This window comes from Eutrigla gurnardus (genome assembly GCF_963514095.1).
Source record: "Eutrigla gurnardus genome assembly, chromosome: 19".
In the NCBI taxonomy this organism is placed as follows: Eukaryota; Metazoa; Chordata; class Actinopteri; order Perciformes; family Triglidae; genus Eutrigla; species Eutrigla gurnardus.
In genome coordinates, this window is record NC_139930.1 from 13,956,815 (window position 1) to 13,980,591 (window position 23,777).

The window sequence follows — 23,777 nt, forward strand, 5'->3', positions numbered from 1 at the left end:
CAACAGAACTGCTTGTACTGTGTCCTCACAGAGGACTTGGCCAGCAGTGTTGTGTATAAGTGTGTGCCGTTGTGATTGTGTGTGGAAGTAGGAGGTAGCAAAGAGAGAGGATAATTGAGGTACTTTTTGTATCCGTCTTTGGTCTGTTGGGCCTTTGCTACAGTTTTATCTCACTCTTCGGACTGCATGTCCGTTGATAGCACACCTGAATGTTTATACCACATTACACTGGGATATTATAGTTTTTCAGCTGATGCCATGAAACGTTGAAATAATGGCCCAAATAATGTGTTTAAATCATAAGATTCTTCACCTAGACCTGTCTGTTATCTACTAAATACACAAATAATTATTTAGAGAGCTCAGATGTAGAAAACTGCACAACTTACAGTATTCGTTATACAACTTAAAACAAAGTGGCTTAAGCAGAATGCTTGTGACAGACTCTAAAAAACAACAATTTGAATGATGAAACATTTATATCTTAAATGATTTAATCATTTTCATTTCACATGCGTTTAAGTCAATTGTATAACATTTGGAGCATTAAAAGGGCAAATCTAAACGTGAAAAGGAAGAGGAGAAGAACGCCTCTCACTTGTGCACTTGTTCACTTGTGTGTCCAGATAATGATGAGCCGTTACTCAGCGGGTCAGGTGACGTTTCCAAGGAGTGTGCAGAGAAGATCCTGGAGACCTGGGGGGACTTGTTATCCAAGTGGTAAGACTGCTCCCCTGTTAACGTCTGCCTTCCTTTTCAATTGCTGTTGCACAAGAAATGTGCGCACACACACACACACACACACACACACACAAGTAATTCATTTTTGTGTGTGGGGTTTAGTGAATATACTCTATGTGAAAGAAAGTGCAGCAGGAGTTCTTGATAAGCTGCTTATTAAGATGGCTTCCCTCTTCCATTAGTGCATTTGTTTTTAATCACAAGCTTGTGATGAACTGAATTGAAACTGCTTGGACTTTAATTAGCTGTACACACACACACACACACACACACACACACACACACACACACACACACACACACACACACACACACACTCACCCTCTCTCTCCGCACAGCATGCCTCTCTTTTTCTCCCTCGATGTTCTCATGCATGTTTTTCAAGAAAACAGTATAATGTAGTTGCATTTATACAATACATACTGCACAAAAAAATAACATTTTTATTATAATAAATAATTTTTCACTTCATTACTGACTATAATTGGGTGTATCTAATGTCTTTGACAATACCAAAAGTTGAATGTGTTGGGTGTATTTGTCTCGCTCCTCATACAAAATAATGCTTAAGTAAAGAAAAGTAACGGTGGGAATCATAAGACTAGCCTGTCATAATACTTGCTTTGTGCGAGTGATTTTGTTTGTGAGCTGTGGCATTGTGGGATGCGCAAGGGGGAAATAACAGAAAGCCCTTTACAATCGTACACCCCTAAGGACCAGGCCTGGCATCACATGGGCACACACGTAGACAGTATTTTTTTGCACTGGACTTTTATCCCCTTTAGTCTGAAAAGATAATGCCACATATTGCATAACCTGACCCTGGGAAGTAAATAAGCCAAACAAACTCGGAAAATAGAGACGGTTGATTTACGAAAGGGGGGAAAAGTAAGAGCATCGTGATGGATTCAGTGTTTTTCTGTTGACTCCAGGCATGCGATGGTTGTTAGGTAGATACAGCTGTGCCTCCAAGTTCACCTGGTCTTTCTCTCTAACTCTAACTCTGTCTCTGCCACTCACTAGTGGGCTGGCAGATACATGAGTTTTTTATGCTGCGTACGGTGTTGAAAACAGCGCCGTTGAAATTTGAAGCTGAGGAAGGAAGGAAGGCATTAAAATTGGCTTCTCTGTATTGTTGCTGTAGTTCTGTATTGGCTTATTGTCTCCAATTGTCAACTGTTTTCCCATGCTATTAAAAATAGTGCATGGGTAAAAAATAAAGCAATACTAATGTGCAAATGCCAGAGAAAAAGTGTATTTTCCACTCTGAAACAGTGACATTTGATTAGTTGATTGGTTGTATAATTTGTTGGAGGTGAGATAATTTGAAAGCACATAAAGGTTATCAGGTTATGTAACTCCTCACCATCTTGATCTTGGCCCTGCAGATCATCTGCGGAGATGATGAGCGGCCTCTTAGACACAGCGTACAGCCAATGAAAGCAGTAGATATTGTAGACAGGTCTGTCAGAAAGATTGCAGATGCAACAACTTGAGTATTTCTTTGATAAACTCATGGTTGGCTCCCTCTCCCCTCTCCTTCCTCAGGCACATGAACTTATCAGTGCGTCCCAGGCAGCTGCCAGCTTTGGTGCGTAGTGGCATACCTGAGGCTCTCCGTGGGGAGGTGTGGCAGCTCCTGGCAGGCTGCCATAACAATGACCACCAGGTAGAAGAGTACCGCACCCTCATTACAAAGGTAAGTCTGCCCAAAAGTATAGCCTACGTTAGTATGGCGATGACGTCTTAAATCCCATGATCCCCTAATGTTGGTGGTATAAGATGTAATTCAACGAAATGGCTCGTACACAAACTCCTCTAATTTTAGGATGTATCAGCAAGCTGTGCACTTTACGCTGATAATTTAAAAATGTCTGCCGATGCTGAAGCCATCACTGAGATATCATCAAGCTCTACCTTAAGTAAAATGTTACGAGATAGCGTTATCAGGAAACCAGCCCCATGTACTTCCATACACACCACTACCCTTCCTCTATCAAACATTTTCAGAATCGGGATTTCTGTAGTTAAAACACTCTGAGATTCTCCCCAAGTGAGATCTCATAGATTAATGATTTGTAATTCGTCTGTGGTGTCATTGCCTATGTCATACTGGTGATATTCTTGCTGGCTTAAACACAACACAAGTGGATAGTTACTGATAACTTCATCCTCAAAGCCTGCACTGCAGATTTGTTATTGTCTAAAATACGAAAGAGTTGATTGCTACCTAACAAGGCTCGCCTAGTTTTTGTTACACTTGGTTATAGTTGGATCTCTTTACCTGAAACACATTTTCATTCAATCATATTTAATTCCTTGATCGTTTTTTTCTTTTTTCTGCCGGCTAGAGTCATTGTCCTAGGCAACAGTTGTTTGGAAGCAAACTTCAGGGGCCACTGATGGCAATGTTTCATAACTTTGTCTCATGTGCTTCAAACTTGTGATGCTCACCACTGCTGCCCTGTAGGTCAGGCCAGCTGATTACGCTTGATGTTATGTAACTGATTAATGCACCTTTCTTCAAGAAAACATCTGTTTTGTGATAATGGTTCTGTCGAAACTAATAATCTTGAACTTCTTATAATAACTCAATCATTTTGTAGATGAAGAAACAAAAGCGACATTCAATAGTTGATACTTTAATTATTATTATTATTCAAATATTTTTAACATTAGTTTTCTCATTGCTGCTAGACCTCTGGCTATGTGTCTCTTTTCTGCAGACCTGTGTCTGTATGTATGTTCTGAAATGACAGCTAGCTTTGTTTGTTGGAGGATCATGGAGTGCATCTGGAGGTCTGTGTGCGGCCGTATGTGTTACGATCAGAGGAGCCTTAGCACTGCTGCACATGGTTAGCACTGAGAACTGTGTTAGTCTATGTAATTTGTTTCTCTGCTGCAGCCCTGACCACTGTGCTTATGTAAAAGCAACATCCCCAGGCAGCATGCCGGGTCTCAGGTGGTGACAAGATTTCGGTCTTGCCCTTTCCTCCCCTCTGCTCTCTTCTCCCTTTCTCATTTTCCTCACCCTCCCTTACCACATTTCCCTCCTCCCTGCTTTTATCTTTTGCTCTTTTCCTATCTCTGCCTTTTCTTTATTTTGCCTTACATCTCTGGCATGTGGTGAAAAAATGCAGATGCAAGTTCAAAAAAGAGGATTAACACGAATAGAAATGTTACGCCAAAATCACGTCGGGATGCCAAGGCTGTTTTCTGTTAACATGAACAGTATGAATGGAATCTCAACTTTCCCTCAACAATTCACGACAACAGTAACGATGGATTACTATGCCATTGTACTGATAACCATTGGACACAAAGTTGGATAGGAATTTATTGCAGTTGCACTAAAGCATTCCAGTTTTGTACGTCAGCCAACAAACACGAGAACTCGCGCAGCTTTATCTGACTCTGACGGATGATCTGTGTGTTTTATAAAGTCTCCTTTGAGCACGACTGGGCAAAGTAGACAAGAACTGTTATAGGACAGAAAGATGATGAATCTTATTCAACACAACAAGGTGTGAACAGAGTAAGTTGCATCGATTTATTTATTAGAACTAAAACTAAAAATAGCTCTAAAATGTTGAAAAGCAAATTGAAATGAATTGCATAATAGTATCCTAAATATAGCGTTAATTAGGAAATAATTGAATCCACATTGGTCTTGATATTGTTACTGGTACTAATTACAACATATCTTCTCATGTACTCTTTTCAGCCCGTATTTTAAAATGTGTACATACCATACTCATGTGCCAGCTCCTAATTTGTTTTGTCTTCCTTCTGTATTCAGCCTGTGCTTGTGTGTGTGTCTCTTTGTGCTGTATTGCACTGTATGCACATCATGTCCTAGCTGTTGTCCTCTTTTGTATCCTATCCCTTTCTGAACTTGGTGTTCATCCACATATCTGAATGCGGGGCATTGAATGAACATTCAACATGTTCTTTCCCCAATAGAGCCCTAATGAATCCCTGAATTCCCCTCCCTATGCGATATATATCGGAAGTATCGGTCTATCCTGTTAAAATACCGTTACATTTGGGAAAAAATAAAATAAATACAGTTACAAACTTTTTCCGTGACTGTTATATCAATCATATTTACATTGCTGTTGGCATTACATTTTGTGTGTGTGTGTGTGTGTGTGTGTGTGTGTCTGTGTGTGTGTGTGTGTGTGTGTGTGTGTGTGTGTGTGTGTGTGTGTGTGTGTGTGTGTGTGTGTGTGTGTGTGTGTGTGTGTGTGTGTTTGTGTGTGTGTGTGTGTGTGTGTGGGGTTGACGGTGATGTTATAACATTGTGTTACTGCATGGTATTTAAAGTGTTTCAACCACCTTTTACCTACATGAGGGGGTCAGTGTGTCTCCTAAGCGCACACACATACACAGATATGTGTAGTGTAGACACAATGTGGTCATATAAACACAGGTTCCGTTTCTGGATCTGCTGCACCATCCTCCTGTAAGCAAAAACAAGCGTTCATATCCATCTTTCTGCCTGTATGTCTCCATCTGACCCACATAATGGCTTGTGTGCCTGCTTCTCTGTCTATCTGTCTGTCTTTGTAATCACTTGTGTTTTCGTACGCCTGACTCTGACTCTCTCTGACTTCCACCTAGACCTGTTTGTGCTTCTGTCAGCTTTCGCGTCTTTCTGCCTTCCTGTCTTCTCTCTGCCTGCTCATTTGTGTTTTTTTGTCATACTGTCTGCTTGCCTCTTTCTTGGTCCGCTTCCATTTTCCTGTCGGCCTGACGTATCTGCTTCTTTCTTTTCCTGTGTTCCTGTTTGTCCCATACGTTTAGGTGTGCATTGGTGTTGTGACATCTGTAATGGAAATAAATTAGATGTTTTATAGGCCAGTTTCTCACATTAGAAATTACACGGTGAATACCAGAAGAAAGATTATTTTTTGCAGTTGTCTGTGACTATGTAACACTCACCACCCTTGCCCTTTAGTATTTATGTACGAGCTCTGTGCTCACCATAGAGACCACAGAGATCAACATCATTCATTTTCAGATAAACACGATGGTGTATTAGCTGTCCAGTACTTTGAAATTCATTTCATTTTTAAAGTTATTAAAAAACCTCAGATCGGACATGAATTGACTAGTGGTTTTTATGTTTTTTTATATCACACTGACACAAAAGTTGGCAGTGTGGCTGATTATTTTTATATGTAGCAAAAAGCAAGGAGTTTCTGTCTGTATTTCTTTACATATCTCGAGAACAGTTCACCCGATCTATTCTCATCTGCAGTGTGCAGACCGCGGCTCGACTGGCGTTTCTGCATCGTTACTTATATCATAATGCCGCCAGCAATATATCTTCACTAATTAGCTTCATGCTCCATTATATAACCGCAGTGGTTATGTCAATGTAAGCGACCAATACCACTATTTGGAAATTACCTCACCTCAAGTGTATTTTACCGACCACAAGTAACAGCGACTTGGCAACAGGCAAATGCTGTCCTACAGTACTTTTAACTGTTTCTCAAACTGGGAATATTGGTATCGGCAGTGGTAGAAGAATTGACCTACTCAAAACTTTTTTCTATTTAGTATAACATATATTACATAATACAGAGGAAATGTACAGCATTGACATTTTTACTTCAAGTGAAAAGTGAAAGAGAGGCATTACAATGTATTTAAATGTACTTAACATCTGGATAGTCTACTGAATAACAATGCATTTTACTTTAATTGCTTTGTTTTGTGAGTCTGAATCTTTAACAGCCAGTAACATTTCTCTATCAGACCATTTTTATACTACAATGTTTTCCTCTGAAGGAGAAGGACACAATATGTATTGTGCAGTTGAGTTGCACATTTTAAAGTGCATCATATAGTCAGTTATAGGTGTGTGATGGCAGGTGTATTGCTCATGACCTCAAGGAAGCTCAGTGTTGAGTGGGAGCATGTTTGTATGAGCGGTTCTCCAGAAACACCACAGGCCTAGCACTCAGCCGGCACTGAACAGGCATGTTTTGAGCGGGCACTGCATTAGTTTATATAAAAACAGGCTAGAATTATGAGGATTATGATCCACCAGCTGGGTGGTGGTGGATGGCGGGTGTTAATAATAATCACTTGGAAGTCAGCCAGTGTGGCAGTTGCCACTTAACTATCTTATTCTTTTAATAGTGTTTAGCTTTGTTTGTCAAACGGAAAATGAATGAATGATGAATGTTGTTATTTAAGTAAAAATACAGAATATTTGCTGGTATTGTACAGGGCCCGGTTTCCCGATAACGTCCACTCTTAGCGCTACGAAGACTCCTACGTTATGACTTACCAAAGTTGTTTACCTCTGTAGTCGTGGTTCCCGAACGGTCTCTTAGGAGTCTTCTTAAGAAACACTCCTTACGTCGTACGTACACGGCGCTGTCCAGAAAGAAAGTGCTGAAATCGATTGCTCAGAGTTCGATTTTCCATTTCATGCACAGGTGCATGACAGCATTATATTATAAAATGTAGGCTATTGCAGTGTTTGTGAATAAAACATTGCTGGAAATCCTTCTAGGCCTAAACATTTATTTAACCATGGTCGAACATACTACCATGTAGCCTACTGATTTAAAAAAAGATATAATAAATATAGAAACAGCGGAGGAGATTGAGCCAATTACATGTCAGGAGCGGAAACATCACTACGGTAGAGCTAAGAAGGCTCTAAGAGCGCTCCAGACCACTCTTACCAACGTATGACGTACGAAAGAGATTCGTAGCAAAGAACGTTTCGGGAAACACGCGAAATGTTAAGTAGGAACTCTAAGTAGGGGTTACGAACGACGTAGCGTTAAGAAGGCTTTAAGAAGGCTTAGGGAAACCGGGCCCAGATGAATAATATGATCATTTTATATATAATAATATGATATATTATGGTGAAGCATTAACTGTATTACAATCCAACAATAGGTGCAGTAACAGCATCTTTTTGACCTCAGGAACCTTCCCCAGGGATACAGAATGTTTTGAGGAAATACTCTCAATGAAGGACCCTTTTAGGACGAGGTAGCATTTCACCTGTTTGATAACTTTAAAAGTAAAGTTAGGCTTTGCTGTTGGCTTCATGACTTATTTGAAAAAAGACAGAACATCATTGCAGGTTTTTACCACTATGAGAACGCAGACAATAATGGGCTGAAGGAACCATGTTGTTCCTTGAAAAGTACTCCAAAGACTAAAATTACTAGCAACTTCTTTCTAAACGCAGATTGAATAATATTATTCACATCAGACGTGCTTTGAGGTTATGATCATTGTGTGTTTGCCAGGTTTCTGTCAGCTAGTCGAAGCCTGGTTGACAAGCTGTAAGAAAGCAAAAGTTAATCAGGACTAAGTTGTGCTCAGCCAGGCAACCAGGTGACAGTAAATCACGGTCTTCCCTCTTCCTTGTTTTTCATACTTCCCTTTTCTTCTTGCGGATTTGTATTTTTTTTTTCTCCTCCACCGTTTCCTCATCTTAGCTTTGAGTCCTTTCCTCATCCTTTTTTCTTATTCCTCTTCTTCCAACCCATTTCGTCGTACTGTCATCTATTTTTAGCTCCTCGTGTGGTGGGCAGAGGCGGTGTGTGAAAGCATGGGAGTGTGTCTGGATTGCGGGGGAGAAAGGTGCAGGTTGGTGTGTGTGTGTGTGAGTATGTTTGGGTCTCCATCACGCTACACCAAATTGCCCTGCACGAGACTCACTCTGCAGTCTTCAGAAAGCCATTAGTATGAGGATGTAGCAAGTCTAAATCTGTCTGTGATTACTACCCACTGAAGTTTCTAATTTTAGTGCAGGATTCCAAGTAATTAAATGTAATCAGGACATCATATGACCTAAAAATAGCTGTTGGTAATTGTTCGAGGACAGATTCAGCAGGCTCTTCACAGAAATGGGAATTGCTGGGGCTAACCTGTTTATGAAAATTTAATAAAGTGTTCAACTGAGTCCTTCAATAATAATAATAATGAAAAAAAAATATTGTTGTTGATGTTACTGCGTGGGAGATGACAAGCTGTCTGGTGAGGTCATGCTACCTGTGTGTGGCTGACTGTGTCAAAGCAACTCTCGTGTTAAGTCGTTGCATCTGCTGATACATACAATGTCAGGAGCAGGTGCATATCTGTTTGGGGCTCTCTGACCAATGAGACGGGAGGAAATGTATGCACACACACACACACACACACACACACACACACACACACACACACACACACACACACACACACACACACACTAAGAACTGTTCAAATGAGAAAATTTGATGACGTGAAAAGTATAAATCAAATCTGAAAACGTGTGGATCTTGCATTCATTACATTTGCCTACAGATACAGTACTACATTGGCTCTGGTACAACCATAATATACTACTTTACCTCAGAAATTAAGTAGTTACCGCTTCCTCTAGATTTTGAAGTGTCCATACAGTTGATGTCTCTCTCTCTCAATTCAATTCAATTTTCAAGGCTTTATTGGCATGACATTTGTAATGTGTTGCCTAAGCGCAACTACAACATACAATGCATTCAACTGTCATCTCTCTCTCTCTCTCTTTCTCTTTCTCTCTCTCTCTCTCTCTCTCTCTCTCTCTCTCTCTCTCTCTCTCTCTCTCTCTCTTTCGAGATGTTATGTCAACGTATTCATGGTTGTTTTGCGGGGCAAGTAAAACCCTCTTTGTTGTAGTTGCTTTGGTTTTGAGTTCATTAAACTTGAACTTGAACTAATGTACTATGACAATAGCATAGTGCTGTGTCCCCCCCCCCCCCCCCCGCCCCAGCAATTTTATGCATGTCTTTTTTATGGCGTTCCATCTCCTTCTTTTTCTTAGAAGTTCTTTCTGCTACATTAGTTTAACAAAGAGTTCTATAGATCTAAGTAAAACCAATTCATTTCTTGGATTTAAAGTGGGCTTACAAAATAATATATTTTTTGTATTGTAACTTGCTGAATTCCCCCTGTTGAATTCCCCCTTTCAATCTCTCCTTCACTGGCGTTTTCCACCTAAAAGGCAGACCCGGTTACTAATTACATAATTACTTGATGCGTTAGTGAATCAGCTGGTAATTACACACAGGCTGGGAACGCAAATTAAATTATTTGCGCTATGCTTTCATGTATTTAAAACTGTCTCTCCGTCTCTTAAGCTTTTATTTCGCTGTTTTTTATTAGATTACAAATATAAAAATGAATGAACTATTAAAAATAGATTCAGCAGAACGTGAAAAATCAGAGAGCCAGTAAAAATGCAGTTATATCTTTAACAGTCTTTCACAAGGAAAGAGTGTCTGTCAAATAACTTAATAAAGTCTGTGTTTTTGGCTTTTATTCACAGAAGAATATTTTAAATCCACAAACATAAAAAACGAATTATCCTTTGTGCAACATGAAGTACATACTGTATGTATAGTAGTCAACGTGCCTAAATGCACAAAGCTATAGGGGGATCTGCCGTCCTTTACTGTATGTCCTTGGTTTACAATTAGATTAATAATAGAAATACTGCCTGTAAACTGCACCCAGGCATGCAGTTATTGTTTCCCTGCAAACAAATACAATAACCTTTCTGCACTCTGGAAAGACAATGCCCATTCTTACAGCTCAAAATGCCAAATCTTTTGGGAATGAGGTGAGAGGCTGCAGGGATGTTAACAGTCAAAAGAGCTGTATGTTCCTAATTTTAACAACGTGATAGAGTATGTTTGAATCTTGGGATGATTATGGGAACTGGCATAAAAAAAAAATAACAGGGAGGGGTAAGAGGGTGGGGGAAGGAGGCAAGCCTCGTGCCCTTGCAGTTGATCATTGGTTGGCCACAGGGAAGGGGAGGGGCCTCGGTGCCACTGTTTCTGTAGAGAGAGAGGCAGAGGGAGCGAGAGAGTGAGAAAGAGACAGCAAAGGAGGGTAAATGCACACGGGGGGTTCTCCCAGCATCGGTATGCCTGCCTACCTCATTTCCAGTCCAGACATAGTTGCTGCTCCTCTGGATAGAAATAACAGCTGAGGTGTGTTTTTGTATGTGAGTGTACGTTTTTTTTAAATACCAGTAACCCCGTGCAGCGCGTTCATCCTCTCAGCTCACGGCAGTCTGCTGTGATCTTACTGCGAAGGACCAGACAGAAACTGAGACAAGAGCAAGCGGACATGGAGGAGTGGTGAAAAGAGGCAAGAAGCAAGGGGGACAAGAAGAAGAAACAGGGAAGAGAAGCAGGAGGACAGAATAAAGAAGGAGCTATTCTTCAATGCATGTACACAGTACATTACACAGTAATGTCTTTTTTCTGTAAGCTGTGACTCTGTGGACTATAGACAGATAAGAGAGAGCTTCGATCTGCGATTTCTGCAGCTGCTGCAGATGTTGAAGACATCTTTGACTTTATTGGGCGCGGAGTCATTTCAAGCCTAGATTGGATTGGAATTCCTCTAAACAAAGTCACATTTCGTTCTTTTTTTCTCCCTTTTGTGCCTTCAGTTGGGATATTTGCTTTACTGAAAAAAAAAGAAGAAATTCACGCGCTTTCTTTTGTGTGTTGATCTCTTTTTATCCCAGTGTTTTTGTATCTTTGTGTAAAACCACAACCGCCTGAGCCGAGGACAAACCCAGGAGGCTTCTCACCTTTCTCTGTCCTTTCCATCCCTCCTGCATTTGAAATGGCACATGGCAGCAGTCTCACCGTGGAACCGCAGCATGGAGCTTTTTGTTTGAACTGAAACCATACAGCTACGTTCGGGACCAGCCAGCTACCTGTCAAAATAGAGGGTTCTTTGGTTCATTGTATCCTTGAAGGGCCTCTCAGACACGTATTCCTGCCCAAGATGATGAATTCCTCCCTGGATCCACTGAACCAGAGCTCTGCTGACCCGTCAAACACATCTGCTCCCTTCTGCCTGCTCGAGATAGGCTATTCCCAAGCTTTCACCACCTGCCTCCTAGAAGTCTCGATCATATGTCTCCTCACTGTCCTCATTATTTGTGGTAATCTGGTGGTGATTATCGTGTTTCACTGTGCCCCCTTGCTCAGCCAGCACACCACCAGTGCTTTCATCCAGACTATGGCATACGCTGATCTGCTGGTTGGGGTCAGCTGCCTGTATCCGTCCCTGTTCCTCCTCCATCACCTCCAGGGCCTCGACCCCAAACTCACCTGCCAGGTGTTCGGCTACATGGTGTGCGTCTTGAAATCCGTGTCAATGGTGTCGTTGGCGTGCGTGAGCGTCGACCGCTACATCGCCATCACGCAACCCCTGACCTACGCGTCCCTGGTGACACCGTGTCGAGTGCGATGCTGCATCGTTCTGATATGGTTGTACTCTGTTCTGTTGTTTCTCCCCTCTTTCCTGGGGTGGGGGAAGCCTGGTTACCACGGGGACGTGGTGAAGTGGTGCGCAAATGAGTGGAGCACTCGTCCGGCTTTCACGACCTTTATTGTCGCACTGCTCTATGCCCCGGCCGCTCTCACGGTTTGCTTCACCTACGCCAACATCTTCAAGATCTGCCGACAGCACACCCGGGAGATCAGCGAACGCCACGCACGTTACCGACCCCAGCAGCTGCAGGGCCCCGGATTGACAGCGGGATCTGCGCTCAAGGACAACAGTGCAGTTGATAAAGGGCAGTTGTCCCACTTGTCTCAACCGCAAAAATCCCAAGCACAGTATCAGCAGCCCACATCAACATACCCAGACAAGCGATACGCTATGGTACTGTTCCGCATTACAAGTGTGTTTTACATCCTATGGCTGCCCTACATCCTCTACTTTTTGTTGGAGACTGCTGAGATCTACAAACACCCCGCAGCCTCATTCCTAACCACGTGGCTCGCCATCAGCAACAGCTTCTGTAACTGTCTCATCTACAGCCTCTCCAACTCTGCCTTCAGGAAGGGCCTGAAACGCCTCTGCTCCTTCTGTGTACGGCGCAGTGGCAGTGGTTTCGGGGTTAGGAGCACCAACAAGGCTTTCGTCGGGTCCGTTGAAAAAGGATTTGGAGGGCCGGGGTATGGATATGGTCACGGAGAAATAGGAATTGGCACGACGTGTCATGTCTAGAGCACGCACAGAGGAAACCCTTGTGCCAAGTTGGCATTTGAACTTTTTTTTAAAAAAGATGCCTGATGTGATTGCTGTAAAATGTCTCCTCTTTCAAGCTTCAATGTGCTGTAAAGAGATGGAAGGAGGCCTTAATCTGCCACTGCTGTTTCTATCGCATTTGGAGGTTACACAGGCGTCCTCTCTGCGCACACTACAGCTGGCAAAGACAGAGAAAGCGAGTCAGGAGCAAAGCACTGTCGGAGAAAAGGCCTAAATAACCCTGCAAGGTGTTTTAAAATGGTCAAGCAAAACCAGCAAGGAGAAAAGAAGCGTCTGAAAACTGGTGAAATGAACTCTTTCCCCTCAAAGTGGAAGGGAATCCTTATTTTTGCCAAAACAACAAAACGTTACAACAGAAGTGTTCTGAAAGGCTGTTTTTGAAACAAAGTGAACTTTTGCTGCCAGATGATCAGCACAGTTGAATGCAAAAAAAAAAAGAAGAAGAATAAAATGCAAACAGTTGACCGCTGTGTTTTAGTCATGTGCTGCTGAGGCGACCTGAAGCAAGCTCTTAAAATGTGTGTTTGCTCGCTCTTACCCTCTCAGTATCTGAACACTAAAAGTGATGCAACAATGTGTTTGTGTTGCGTATTTGTTGTGACTGTTGCTGTTGAACGGAGTCGGTCCAAAAAAGAAATGGAAACGTCTGTTCCCAACGTCTTTTTCTAGTTTGTTTGCGTTGACTGGACTGATTGACGGGTTTGTCAGCATCAAGACTATTCTTTTCATTTACATGGAAATTTCAGATTATTATATTATTATATTTTTTATTATTGGTGTCTTTCAAACATTGAGCCTGCTGTTTGCAATATAGGATATGAGGTGCGACGCAGACATTGTCGGTTTTATTGTACCTTCATTGTTTTGATTATATAACTAAACTCATTTAATAACTGTGTCCGAGGCAAAGCAAGACCAAGAAAGGTTGTATTTTACACAGATTTTTGGTACATCATTGGGCTGATTTATTTTTTTTATTAATGCCTTTATTTGAAGGAAAGTCATAAAGCTCTTAGATGATTGAACTGTGATCCTGATCCTTGTCTTTTGCTGAGATGAATGATCTAATAAGTCTAAGCAACGGTGTCCGAAATGGTGGAAACAAAACAAAAAAAGACAAATAATAATAATAATAGTAAGAATATTTTGCATAAATAACAGTGGACTGTGTTTTGATTTAGCCTCTGCAGTTAGCCGTGATACGCGTTTATGCAACTCTTACACATTCATAGAGAAAGAACGATGAAGAACTGATCTGGCTAACATTCTTTATGTTTCTCAGCTGCACTTGACCAAATGACTGGTTAGCACTCCAGGTGTATTGTGATGGCACTATTGGCCCTCAATAATGAAGGCCATGGAAACTCATGTCACAGTTTATTTAGGGGCAGATAATCTAACTTTATATATCTGATCTAATCTACCAAAGAAAGTTCAACACATATTCTTGGATTATGATATTTTTTTCTAATGATCTAATACAAGACGTTTCGGTAATTGCGTGGTGGTGTAGTTCCACTGTGAATACGACTGTTTCTCATTCTAGAGTGATCTATTGCTGCCTTGATATACAAATGACAATGAAGTGGTGGGGAGAGTATTTCCCTTACGTTTAGGGACGGCTTAATTTATAGACGCACGACTGTTTTCAGAGGGAACGACACAGACAGGAAATTTAAATGAAAATGTACATTAGCCAGCCTGGAATCCACACTTAGTACATGTGTACGTGTGACGTAATTCAATAAGGTCACTGTTTTTTCAGCTACTCTTTTAAAAAATTCAGATTTTTCAACCATTGTTCCTCTCTGCTGAAAATTTACGACTTAAAACTGTTAATTTTGTGTTTAATTTATTTGTTTGCGTGTGCATAGGTGTGCTTGAGTGCGTATGCAGGTGTGTTAGGGTGTGACCATTGGCTGAATTGGAGTGTTACGGTGCTACCGGACTTTCATTGCTTTATTTGCTGCACATCACTTCCCTTGTATACTGTGTGTAGGTGGTTGTATGTGAGTATAATGTATAATGGTGGTAGATTCACATGTTGTCTTTAAATATTCTGGCTGTCATCTGTGAAGCATTGCCAAATATTGTAATCTTTCCTATTTGTACAGCCTTTTGTTCAAATGACGTGCACAGAACTGGCGTATTGAATGTTTAGATTGTCAAACTACAGACATTTATTTTTGTAAAATTCTCTTGTGAAATGTTGTGAACTCTAAGTAGGAGTAGTAGCATGCATACCTATTGAAAGGATGAGAGTCTCTATAAAGATACATTTTAATTTACTTGGGACAGTTTTTATTAAAGGTGTCTACTGACTTTTGCAATCGGGGAAAAATAGATTTGAATTTGTGGAAAGAAAAATGACACACAGGAAGTAATGGTACAAGTCCTCAGAAGTGTGTAAGATTTAGGCCAAAGTGTGTTGGGAGGTTATTATGCCAAAACATGCAGCCTACACACACACACACACACACACACACACACACACACACACACACACACACACACACACACACACACACACACACACACACACACACACACACACACACACATTCCCTTTTCCTGTGGGAAAACAATAGACTCATGTTCCTGAGGGAATAACATTGTGGCGGTGGCTGTGTTGAGGTGCAGTGCCATGTTGGAAAGGATTAGAGGGAACGAGGGACACTCGGGTTGGTTAAGAAAAAAATAAGGTTGATGGGGCACAAAAATTAGTGAGTGAATACTAAAAAATAACAATTTTATCAGTAATATTGAGTAAAACCAATCAGTGTTTTTCAGGTATGGAAGTATTGATCAAATTTGAAGTAGATGCAAAGAAGGACGACTAGAACCCTGCCTACCTTCTTTAGCTGTCAGCTATTTTGTGTAGCTTGTCCTTTTCATTTTAAGCCCTTTACAAGTTCTCTGGAAACTTTAGAGGGCGGCTGCTGTTTCTTCATCTTCCTCTTCTGGCATCTTATGTGGTTGGCACACAGCTTTAGGTGCCTCACCACTTTCAGGACTGAGGCTGCCCAGGTGGGAATCTGTCTCGGGAACATGCATAGTCCTTTTGTAGCATATTGTTTTTGTGGATCAATGTAAGAAAAGAAAAAATTGTAGAAACTGTATCTTGATTTAATCAAAACACATGACAGTGATAAGTGTAATTGGGGCCTTATTTAACTTAAGCTATACAATTAATTTAAAAAGCACACATTTTTTTATATTGAACATATTGGTCTCTCAGTTTCCATAAGAAAGGAAAAAAAATCATTCCAAATTATTTTACACCAACTGAATACTGGTTGGCTATGGCATCTTAAGAGTAGACTAAATGGGCAGTATAGCCTTACTTATAGCGCACTTTAACACACACTTAGTGGTATTTTCTTATCTTTCTTTTAGTCTGTATTGGATGTTTTCCTGTATATTTCATAAGTCTCCAAATAGGCCACACCGGACCCCCAGTAATGGCTGACGCATGATTCAGCTGTTCTAGGAACTGATTATTATTAAAATAAGACAGATCACTGTAAGAAAACCTTGGTCTGGTCCCAAAAGAGGCAGGAATTTAACTTTGCACGTGTTGTTGTTGCTCACAGTCAACAATGGGATGTTTGTTAATTTCAGATTGAGAAAAATTAAACCAAATCATGCCATATTTCATACATCAAGAGTTTTGGTAGCATGCATGTTTTTATAGTTGGGTTGAGAATGATTGGAATTGATCGAACGTTCTGATTTTGCTGTCATGAAAGTGATTTTAAAAAGATATTTCATTCCACAATGCTTTGTAGGTGATAAGCCTTTATGGTATTATAAGATGTACATGTTGCGTATCTGTTCTGATCAAATAAATGTAATGTTGTCCTAATGTATTCCAACTTCCTTGTGCTTATTACCTTGTTACGAACACAGGGATGGTGGGGACGGTCTCAGGTGAACTGCCATTATGTCAATTAAATCACCACTGAAGTATGTCAACACACATTCTGTGTAATTTGTCACCAATACCACAATACATTCCCTTTTACACAGCTCTATTCAGTGAGGTGATAGGCTCTCTAAATGCTGCTGGCTGAAGATCAAACAATGTAGCCGATAAGAAAAGTAATAGCTTTCACACAGAATTTTCCACCATTTACCAAAATCGTGAACGCTTTGGCGTAGCTCATTACAGAGGAGAATGAATTGTTGCCGTGTTGCCGTGCTGTTAATGGACTCGAATACAGCAGCACCATATTTGTGCAGGCAGTTGCAGTCTGCTGGATTTGAATGCCACAAATCTGCAGTGGGAAATGTTACTGGGCTCAATGGGAAAATAATACCATAATAGAGACAGCAGTGTATGCAGTAGGTGGCGTTGTCATTACAATGTACATTGCTTCTTTCTCTCTGTCATCTCTCGTTCTGATCAGATGCATACGCGCCTGCTCTCCTGCTGCTGAAGCAGCATACCAGTGCACAAATGCCACAGAAAGTAGGGCATGAGACAGACGATTAAGATTTAATGATAGATGACGCTAAGGTGAGGAAACAGCGCTACTGTTAGCTTGAGCATGTGCTCTGTCTGTTACAGATTATTATAAAAAAAACAGACTGATGGAATCTCTGAATATTGCAAACTAGTATTTGCTTCATTAATAAAGAAATTGCTCTACTAATTATTTAGTGAGCATTAACGTTACCGTCACATTCATTATTTCTTACATAATTAAATCCAGTGATATAATCAAAGTGTAGCACTCAGGGTTGTTTTGGGTTAGGGAGCAGGGTTTGTATGGAGTTTGATAAATATCAGCCCGTGTTCTCTTGGCATCTCAGCAGGCTCCTTTAGGAGCAGAGAAAGAATAACAGAATGACATGTCAGCTATTGTGTTGAGTCAGAGAAAATCAGGGACATAAACAATAGAGGGCTAGCTACTCAGCCTTCCCACGGAAGCCCTACTCCGGTACTTTATTCCTAACTTTAGACACGCACGCACACACACGCACACTCTACCTCTGCCTCCGGTGAAGAATTTTTATTGTACGTCTATAAGAAGAAAATGTTTTTGTTCCTTGACTTCCTTTCAGTTTCTAGATGCTGTTTGATTTCCCTACAGGACTCTGGCAGTTCTGTGTCACTGACAGCAGATCCATAGATAGTCGAGACAAAACGTAGCTGTAGCTGTTGCAGCTTGTTATCCTTTGATGTCATATCTGGCTTCTTATTTGCTGTTGATTGTTATAAAAAAAAATAGAGGGACATTTTTTAGACTTTGTTGGAGAAACAAACCAGAAATCTACAGTTTATGATGATTAATAATCAGCAATGACTATGAGTAAAGTAGGGGAGACATTTTTATTTAAATATCCTTTTGTTATTGACATTAAATTGCTTAAAATAACGCATTTAGACATATTTTTTGCACAGTTCATAACAGGAATAGTTTGACATTTTGGTACAATAATGCTTTTTTGCTGATATGTAGTTAGTGAGAATACCTCTCTTAAGTACGGAGCTAACGATTAGCCTAGCATAGCACAAAGCGTCTATTCTTAGCGTTATCTTTCACTTCGGTCTTTCTATTTATCGCGTGAAGCTGGCTCTCACACTTTGTGCACCACCACGAGACACTGGAAATGTTTTCTCTCCCCTCTCACGCTACCCTCATTCCAAACCTCTCTTTAACCGAATTGACAGACGGACAGAAAGGAAGCTAATTGGCCTTTATGTCAGAGGTCTTTGTACATGCTCTCAGCACTTCGGATAAGTATGGCTAAGTGGTGCTTGTATAAACATGGATCCTTATCATTCACTGAGAGACTTCAGCCCTGTGTAATGGGCCCTTCACCCTGGATGCAGTGACTCCACCCCGGCGCTCGGAAATGTATCAATACCAAATTTCTGATTTGGAGTGCCGTGTGCACCTTCACTAATGTGCTGCATAGTGATGCTCTTAATCCGCCAATGATTTTTGGTTTAATCGATTAATCATTTTGTCTATGAAATGTCAAACATATTGAAATAATGTATTGACATGTTGACAGTTGAGAGAAGCATTAAATCCCCCAAACTTTAGAAGCTGGAACGAGAGAAAATATAGCATTTTTCAAACGTTTGCTGGATAACTAGTTTATTTTTCTACTGGGTAATTAACAAGTTACTAATCGTTTCAGCTCTTGAAAATTAGAATTGTGCACACACACACACACACACACACACACACACACACACTTGCACAGTAAGTAACCATGACTTACAGGGTGTGGTGGAAGCTGGGGAACTGACTTATAAAATAGCCCCCTGCTGTTGGTCTCTGATCCCCATTAGCTCACTTTGTTTTTACTATTCCTTTCTTCCTGCATTTCTTCTTATACTTGCATTATTTTAGTTTCACTCTCTTCCTCTGTGGAAGCGGGAACAGAAACCTTTAACGAAGAGGGTATAATTAGCTACAAAGAGAACAGGAGGGGTTTTTAAGAAAGCATTTGTATTTGAAACTCAGGGATTTCTGTTTTGATTCACCTCCACGTTGTTCCATGATGGGGTTTTTCAGTTGATATTTTAAGCCCCCGCAGGAGCCGACGATGATAACTTCAGTCCTGCAAACGTGCCATTGAGCAAGGCACAGGATGCTGGGAAACTTTCTAACTTTCTGTTTCCTTCATGGATCAATGGAGTATCACATTAATTTGCTCCTTTCACATGAACTTAGTGAGGCATTATTTTCTGACTGAATGGAAAGCCTTCTTTGCTCCTGATGACCGTCTCATTATTCTCCGAGGGTATGAAAGCAGGGTCGCAGCTCCGGGCAACAAAGAATGCCGTAACAGATTTCTGCTCGCTAAAGTTCAATGAATGTCCGACGTTTGTGTTACATCACCCGACATGCGGTCGCGACTTCGGAGCCATCTCACCTCCAAACGCTGCACGAAGATGTCTTTAAATGTGTATTTGATTCGTCATGTAATGGCCAGGGTGTCTTGGAGTAACATTACTTATTTAAAGGCTGTTTTGTTCCAAATACACTGAGTATCAATAATGTAATGAAGGGTGATTAATCTCTGCTGGTGGAGTAGTTACTGATCTGTGTGTGTATTTCCACTGTGTTGTGCGCCGTCACCACAGTGGAGGGATATCCCAGTCTTTCTGCTGATCTTGTACTTGTAGTTTATGACCAAAAACATGCAAAATGAATGATCATCATCCTCATCTTCCTGATCTTTGTGTTTAGTGATAATGATGTAACTATACTATGATGATGAACACAGTTAACTATACCTACTTAGCATCAGCATATTAGCTTTGCCATTGCGAGCACAAGCCATTAGCATAGTTCTAAACTCTTACCGGTAATCTTGTTCCCCCCTCAACCCCCCAAGTTTTTTAAATTTTCTCTGCTCTAGTCATCCATCCATCCCCAGCCAAAAGGTCTCACTCTGTTCCAGATCATAGTGGTGCTGGTAGAAGTCAAACCTCTTATCTGCCTTATGTATCAGATATTCTCGGTGCTGAGTGCAAAGAGTTATATGCAGAATGTCACTAATAAATTGTATTTCACAGTATCAGTTTTTTCAGAATTAACCATTTTAGTCTGGCTTCTGGTGACAGCAGAATCGTTGTGTATGTTTAATGTGTTCTGTGTTACACAATGTCTGCCTTCACTTTCCTTAATGTTTTATATAAATTGTTTTTTGCACTTTGTCAGAGCTACGTTATTATTGTTAGTAACTTTTATTTTTGTATCTTAAGCTTTGGCAACATAATTACTCTTCGAGCTCCAAATTGATTACAGATAAATAAAATAAGGATAGAGGGAGAGATGTGCGGTCTGTACTGTAGAAGAGAACACTCTGTGCTACCACTAATTCATCCCGAACCACACTGTAAATCTCAGGAGTGTGTTCACCACAGAGTGAGGAACACTGACCACTGCTGGGCTTTGAGGGATGTTTCCCCCCCCCAGTGGTTATCTAATAAAACTGCTTGTGGATTCTTAAGTGATAATCTCACACACCATCTTCACTTCTTTTTATTCACCTTGACCTTTTTTTGTCTCCCCCCCTCCTTTGTCCCATTATTAGGAGTCCCCTCAGGACAGTGCCATCACCCGGGACATTAACAGGACATTCCCAGCTCATGACTACTTCAAAGACACTGGAGGAGATGGACAAGACTCCCTCTACAAAATCTGCAAGGTGGGACACACACACACACACACACACACACACACACACACACACACACACACCAACACGAAAGGATGTGTGAATGACATTTTTAAAAGTCAGCGCAGGGTATTATGGAGCCAGTCAAAAATAGGAAAAATGTGGATCAACACAGCATCCTCAACAGCGGGCTGACTGGATGCCACAAGAGATAATCATTTAAAGAGCGACCGCAGGAAGAAGCATGTGCTCCCTTCCTCCATTTTGTGGAATTAAATACACAAATCAAGCTCATATTCGTCTGTCAAATATTGCTTATTTATTCTTGTATGTTTAAAGATGAAAATAGATAAGAAACAGGATTTGATGGTATTTCTACAACCCCATCTGTCACAATGAAGAACCGGTTAGTTAATACTGTAGACTGTCTTCTTGGGGATTAGTTATAATAATTTACAACCAGATGATGACTGGTATTTTTGGTAGCGCTGATTGTCATTGCTAGAACCACTTATGGCATTCTGCATGTGAAATAGAATCACATGTTCTCCCATAATACATCCAATTATTGTGTATATGACTTTCATTACATTACATTTCTTTACATTTGGTCTCATGACCAAGTTTCCACATTAATAGAGAGAGTTTATTATTTACTTGTATGGTTGCTCTGTGTCTGGCTGGGTCAGCGAGTTCATTACAGCCAGTGGTCTAACTAGAAGTGCAAAACAAGTTTGTAATCGAACAAACACACACACACACACACACACACACACCAACCTATAGTTCCATAATCCCACATGAACGGTTTGGCTGGAGTTTGTTCACAGTTTTCAAGTCATTCATTATGTATAACTCGGGTGAGGGTATCCATCTCTTTCCCAGACAAGCACCTCCTCAGGTGGGTTTGAATAATTCAGTGCCTCCCCCTTCCTCTGTGTGTGGATTGATCCACACTTTGTCTGTTTGACTGTTTGACTCATTATTTGTGTTTATAGCTCAGTAGGCCACTACAGTCCTTTTTCAAACTCTCTCCCTCCCCTCATACCTCCTCCATTTCCTCTGTATCAACCCTTTCCTTTCCCTCTGTTTGTGCTTTTCTTTATGTTTGTCTTGTCATTCCCCCTTTTTTCTGTCCCTCTCTCCCAATCTTCCCCTCATCCATGTCTTCTTTTACTGTGTTTCTATTGTAAAGTGTACTCAAAGATAATGGCTTACAGGAAAAAAACGTATAAACTTGACATTTTTGAAAAGGGATTAAAAACAATGTTATTTCCCAAAAGTGTTCTTTAGTTGGTTTCTGTTTTGTTAAGCTGCTTTTAAGCTTCCAGTGTAGCTTGAGCCATCTTTCTCCCAACCTGTGGAATTCACTGAATTTAAAAATATGTTGGTCTTATTTGGATCATCTACAGGCTGCAGCAACATTTGGTCTAACATCTGTAATATAGTAGCTGGACAATCACCATCAAATAATTTAAAAATAGAAAATATTTTTATCACCATGAATTCCCCTCGTCAGTTTCTGAATTCACTCTGAAACGTCTTCACTGACGGTGTGCCTGTTTGCCTTTGTTCTCTCCCGCAGGCTTACTCTGTTTACGACGAGGAGATTGGCTACTGCCAGGGACAATCCTTTTTGGCTGCTGTGCTGCTGCTGCACGTGAGTTCACTTATCAGCAGGGTCCAGCAGAAATATCCTGCCCAATTTAATCCACTTTCAAGGGCTGAGAGGGACTGGCTTGTTTTCATATGACATCTGTATATATTTTTTTGACATTCTGCGATGCTGGAGGACTGGCTTGTCTTACTTTGAATGTCGTCGAGCCTCGTCTGTAATACATTCAGTATGATATGATATGCATGATGGACAAAAACAGTTTGAGGACTATTTCTGATTAGGGATGATATCTGTGGGTAACTGACATTTTATTTTTTATGAACAATGTTGTGTTCTGTTCATATGTACACTTCAGGGACAGCTCATCGCTGCCACTTAGTGGACAAACAATGTCAATGCCTTCTTAGAAGATGATAGATCGGTGCAAGGTATAACTAGATGAGTTATTTAAGAAGGTCAGGTAGTGGTATATGGGAAAGCTGTTTGTATACGGCTCATCTAAAACCTGTGCAGGTACTAATTATTTCTTGATGGTCATCTTCAGATGCCAGAGGAGCAGGCTTTCAGCGTCCTGGTCAAGATCATGTTTGATTATGGGCTCAGGGACCTTTTCAAGCAGAACTTTGAAGATCTGCATTGCAAGTTCTTCCAACTTGAGAGACTCATGCAGGTATGTGTGTGTGTGTGTGTGTGTGTGTGTGTGTGTGTGTGTGTGTGTGTGTGTGTGTGTGTGTGTGTGTGTGTGTGTGTGTGTGTGTGTGTGTGTGTGTGTGTGTGTGTGTGTGTGTGCGCGCCGAGCTGAAGTGTTACCTTTTTATTCGCTCCATCTATTAATTTACCCCTGTCCTCTTTCTTTCCCTCCACATCATTTCTTCTACTTCCTGCCTCTTTATGCACTTTCTCCTCCTCCCATTCCCTTCCTCTCCGTCTTAAACAGGAATATATACCAGACCTGTACAACCATTTCCTGAATGTGGGTCTGGAGGCTCATATGTATGCCTCTCAGTGGTTCCTCACCCTCTTCACAGCCAAGTTCCCTCTTTACATGGTCTTCCATATCATCGACCTGCTACTGTGTGAGGTTGGTAATAAAAGACACCATTCACACACTACTACTTAACATATGAAAAAAATAATATCGTGTTCCACCAATTTGATTTATTTTTACCATTATCCCAAACTGAAG

General features: G+C 40.9%; 2 protein-coding genes across 3 annotated transcripts in view; both read left to right on the forward strand.

Annotated features, from left to right (window-relative positions):
• The window catches only part of rabgap1 (RAB GTPase activating protein 1), a 60,897-nt gene that overhangs the window by 21,676 nt on the left and 15,444 nt on the right, over positions 1-23,777 (forward strand). For both annotated transcript variants that reach the window (XM_084034629.1, XM_084034630.1), the window contains 6 exons: positions 627-720; positions 2,290-2,440; positions 20,890-21,003; positions 22,559-22,633; positions 23,136-23,261; positions 23,529-23,672. In XM_084034629.1, coding sequence (XP_083890755.1) covers positions 627-720; positions 2,290-2,440; positions 20,890-21,003; positions 22,559-22,633; positions 23,136-23,261; positions 23,529-23,672 — 704 coding nt within the window. The remainder of the gene's footprint in view (positions 1-626; positions 721-2,289; positions 2,441-20,889; positions 21,004-22,558; positions 22,634-23,135; positions 23,262-23,528; positions 23,673-23,777) is intronic.
• Positions 10,577-13,461, forward strand: LOC311029488 (putative G-protein coupled receptor 21). Its single transcript, XM_084034642.1, has one exon. It carries the CDS (start codon positions 11,554-11,556, stop codon positions 12,784-12,786), a length of 1,233 nt encoding a protein of 410 aa, XP_083890768.1. The 5' UTR covers positions 10,577-11,553; the 3' UTR covers positions 12,787-13,461.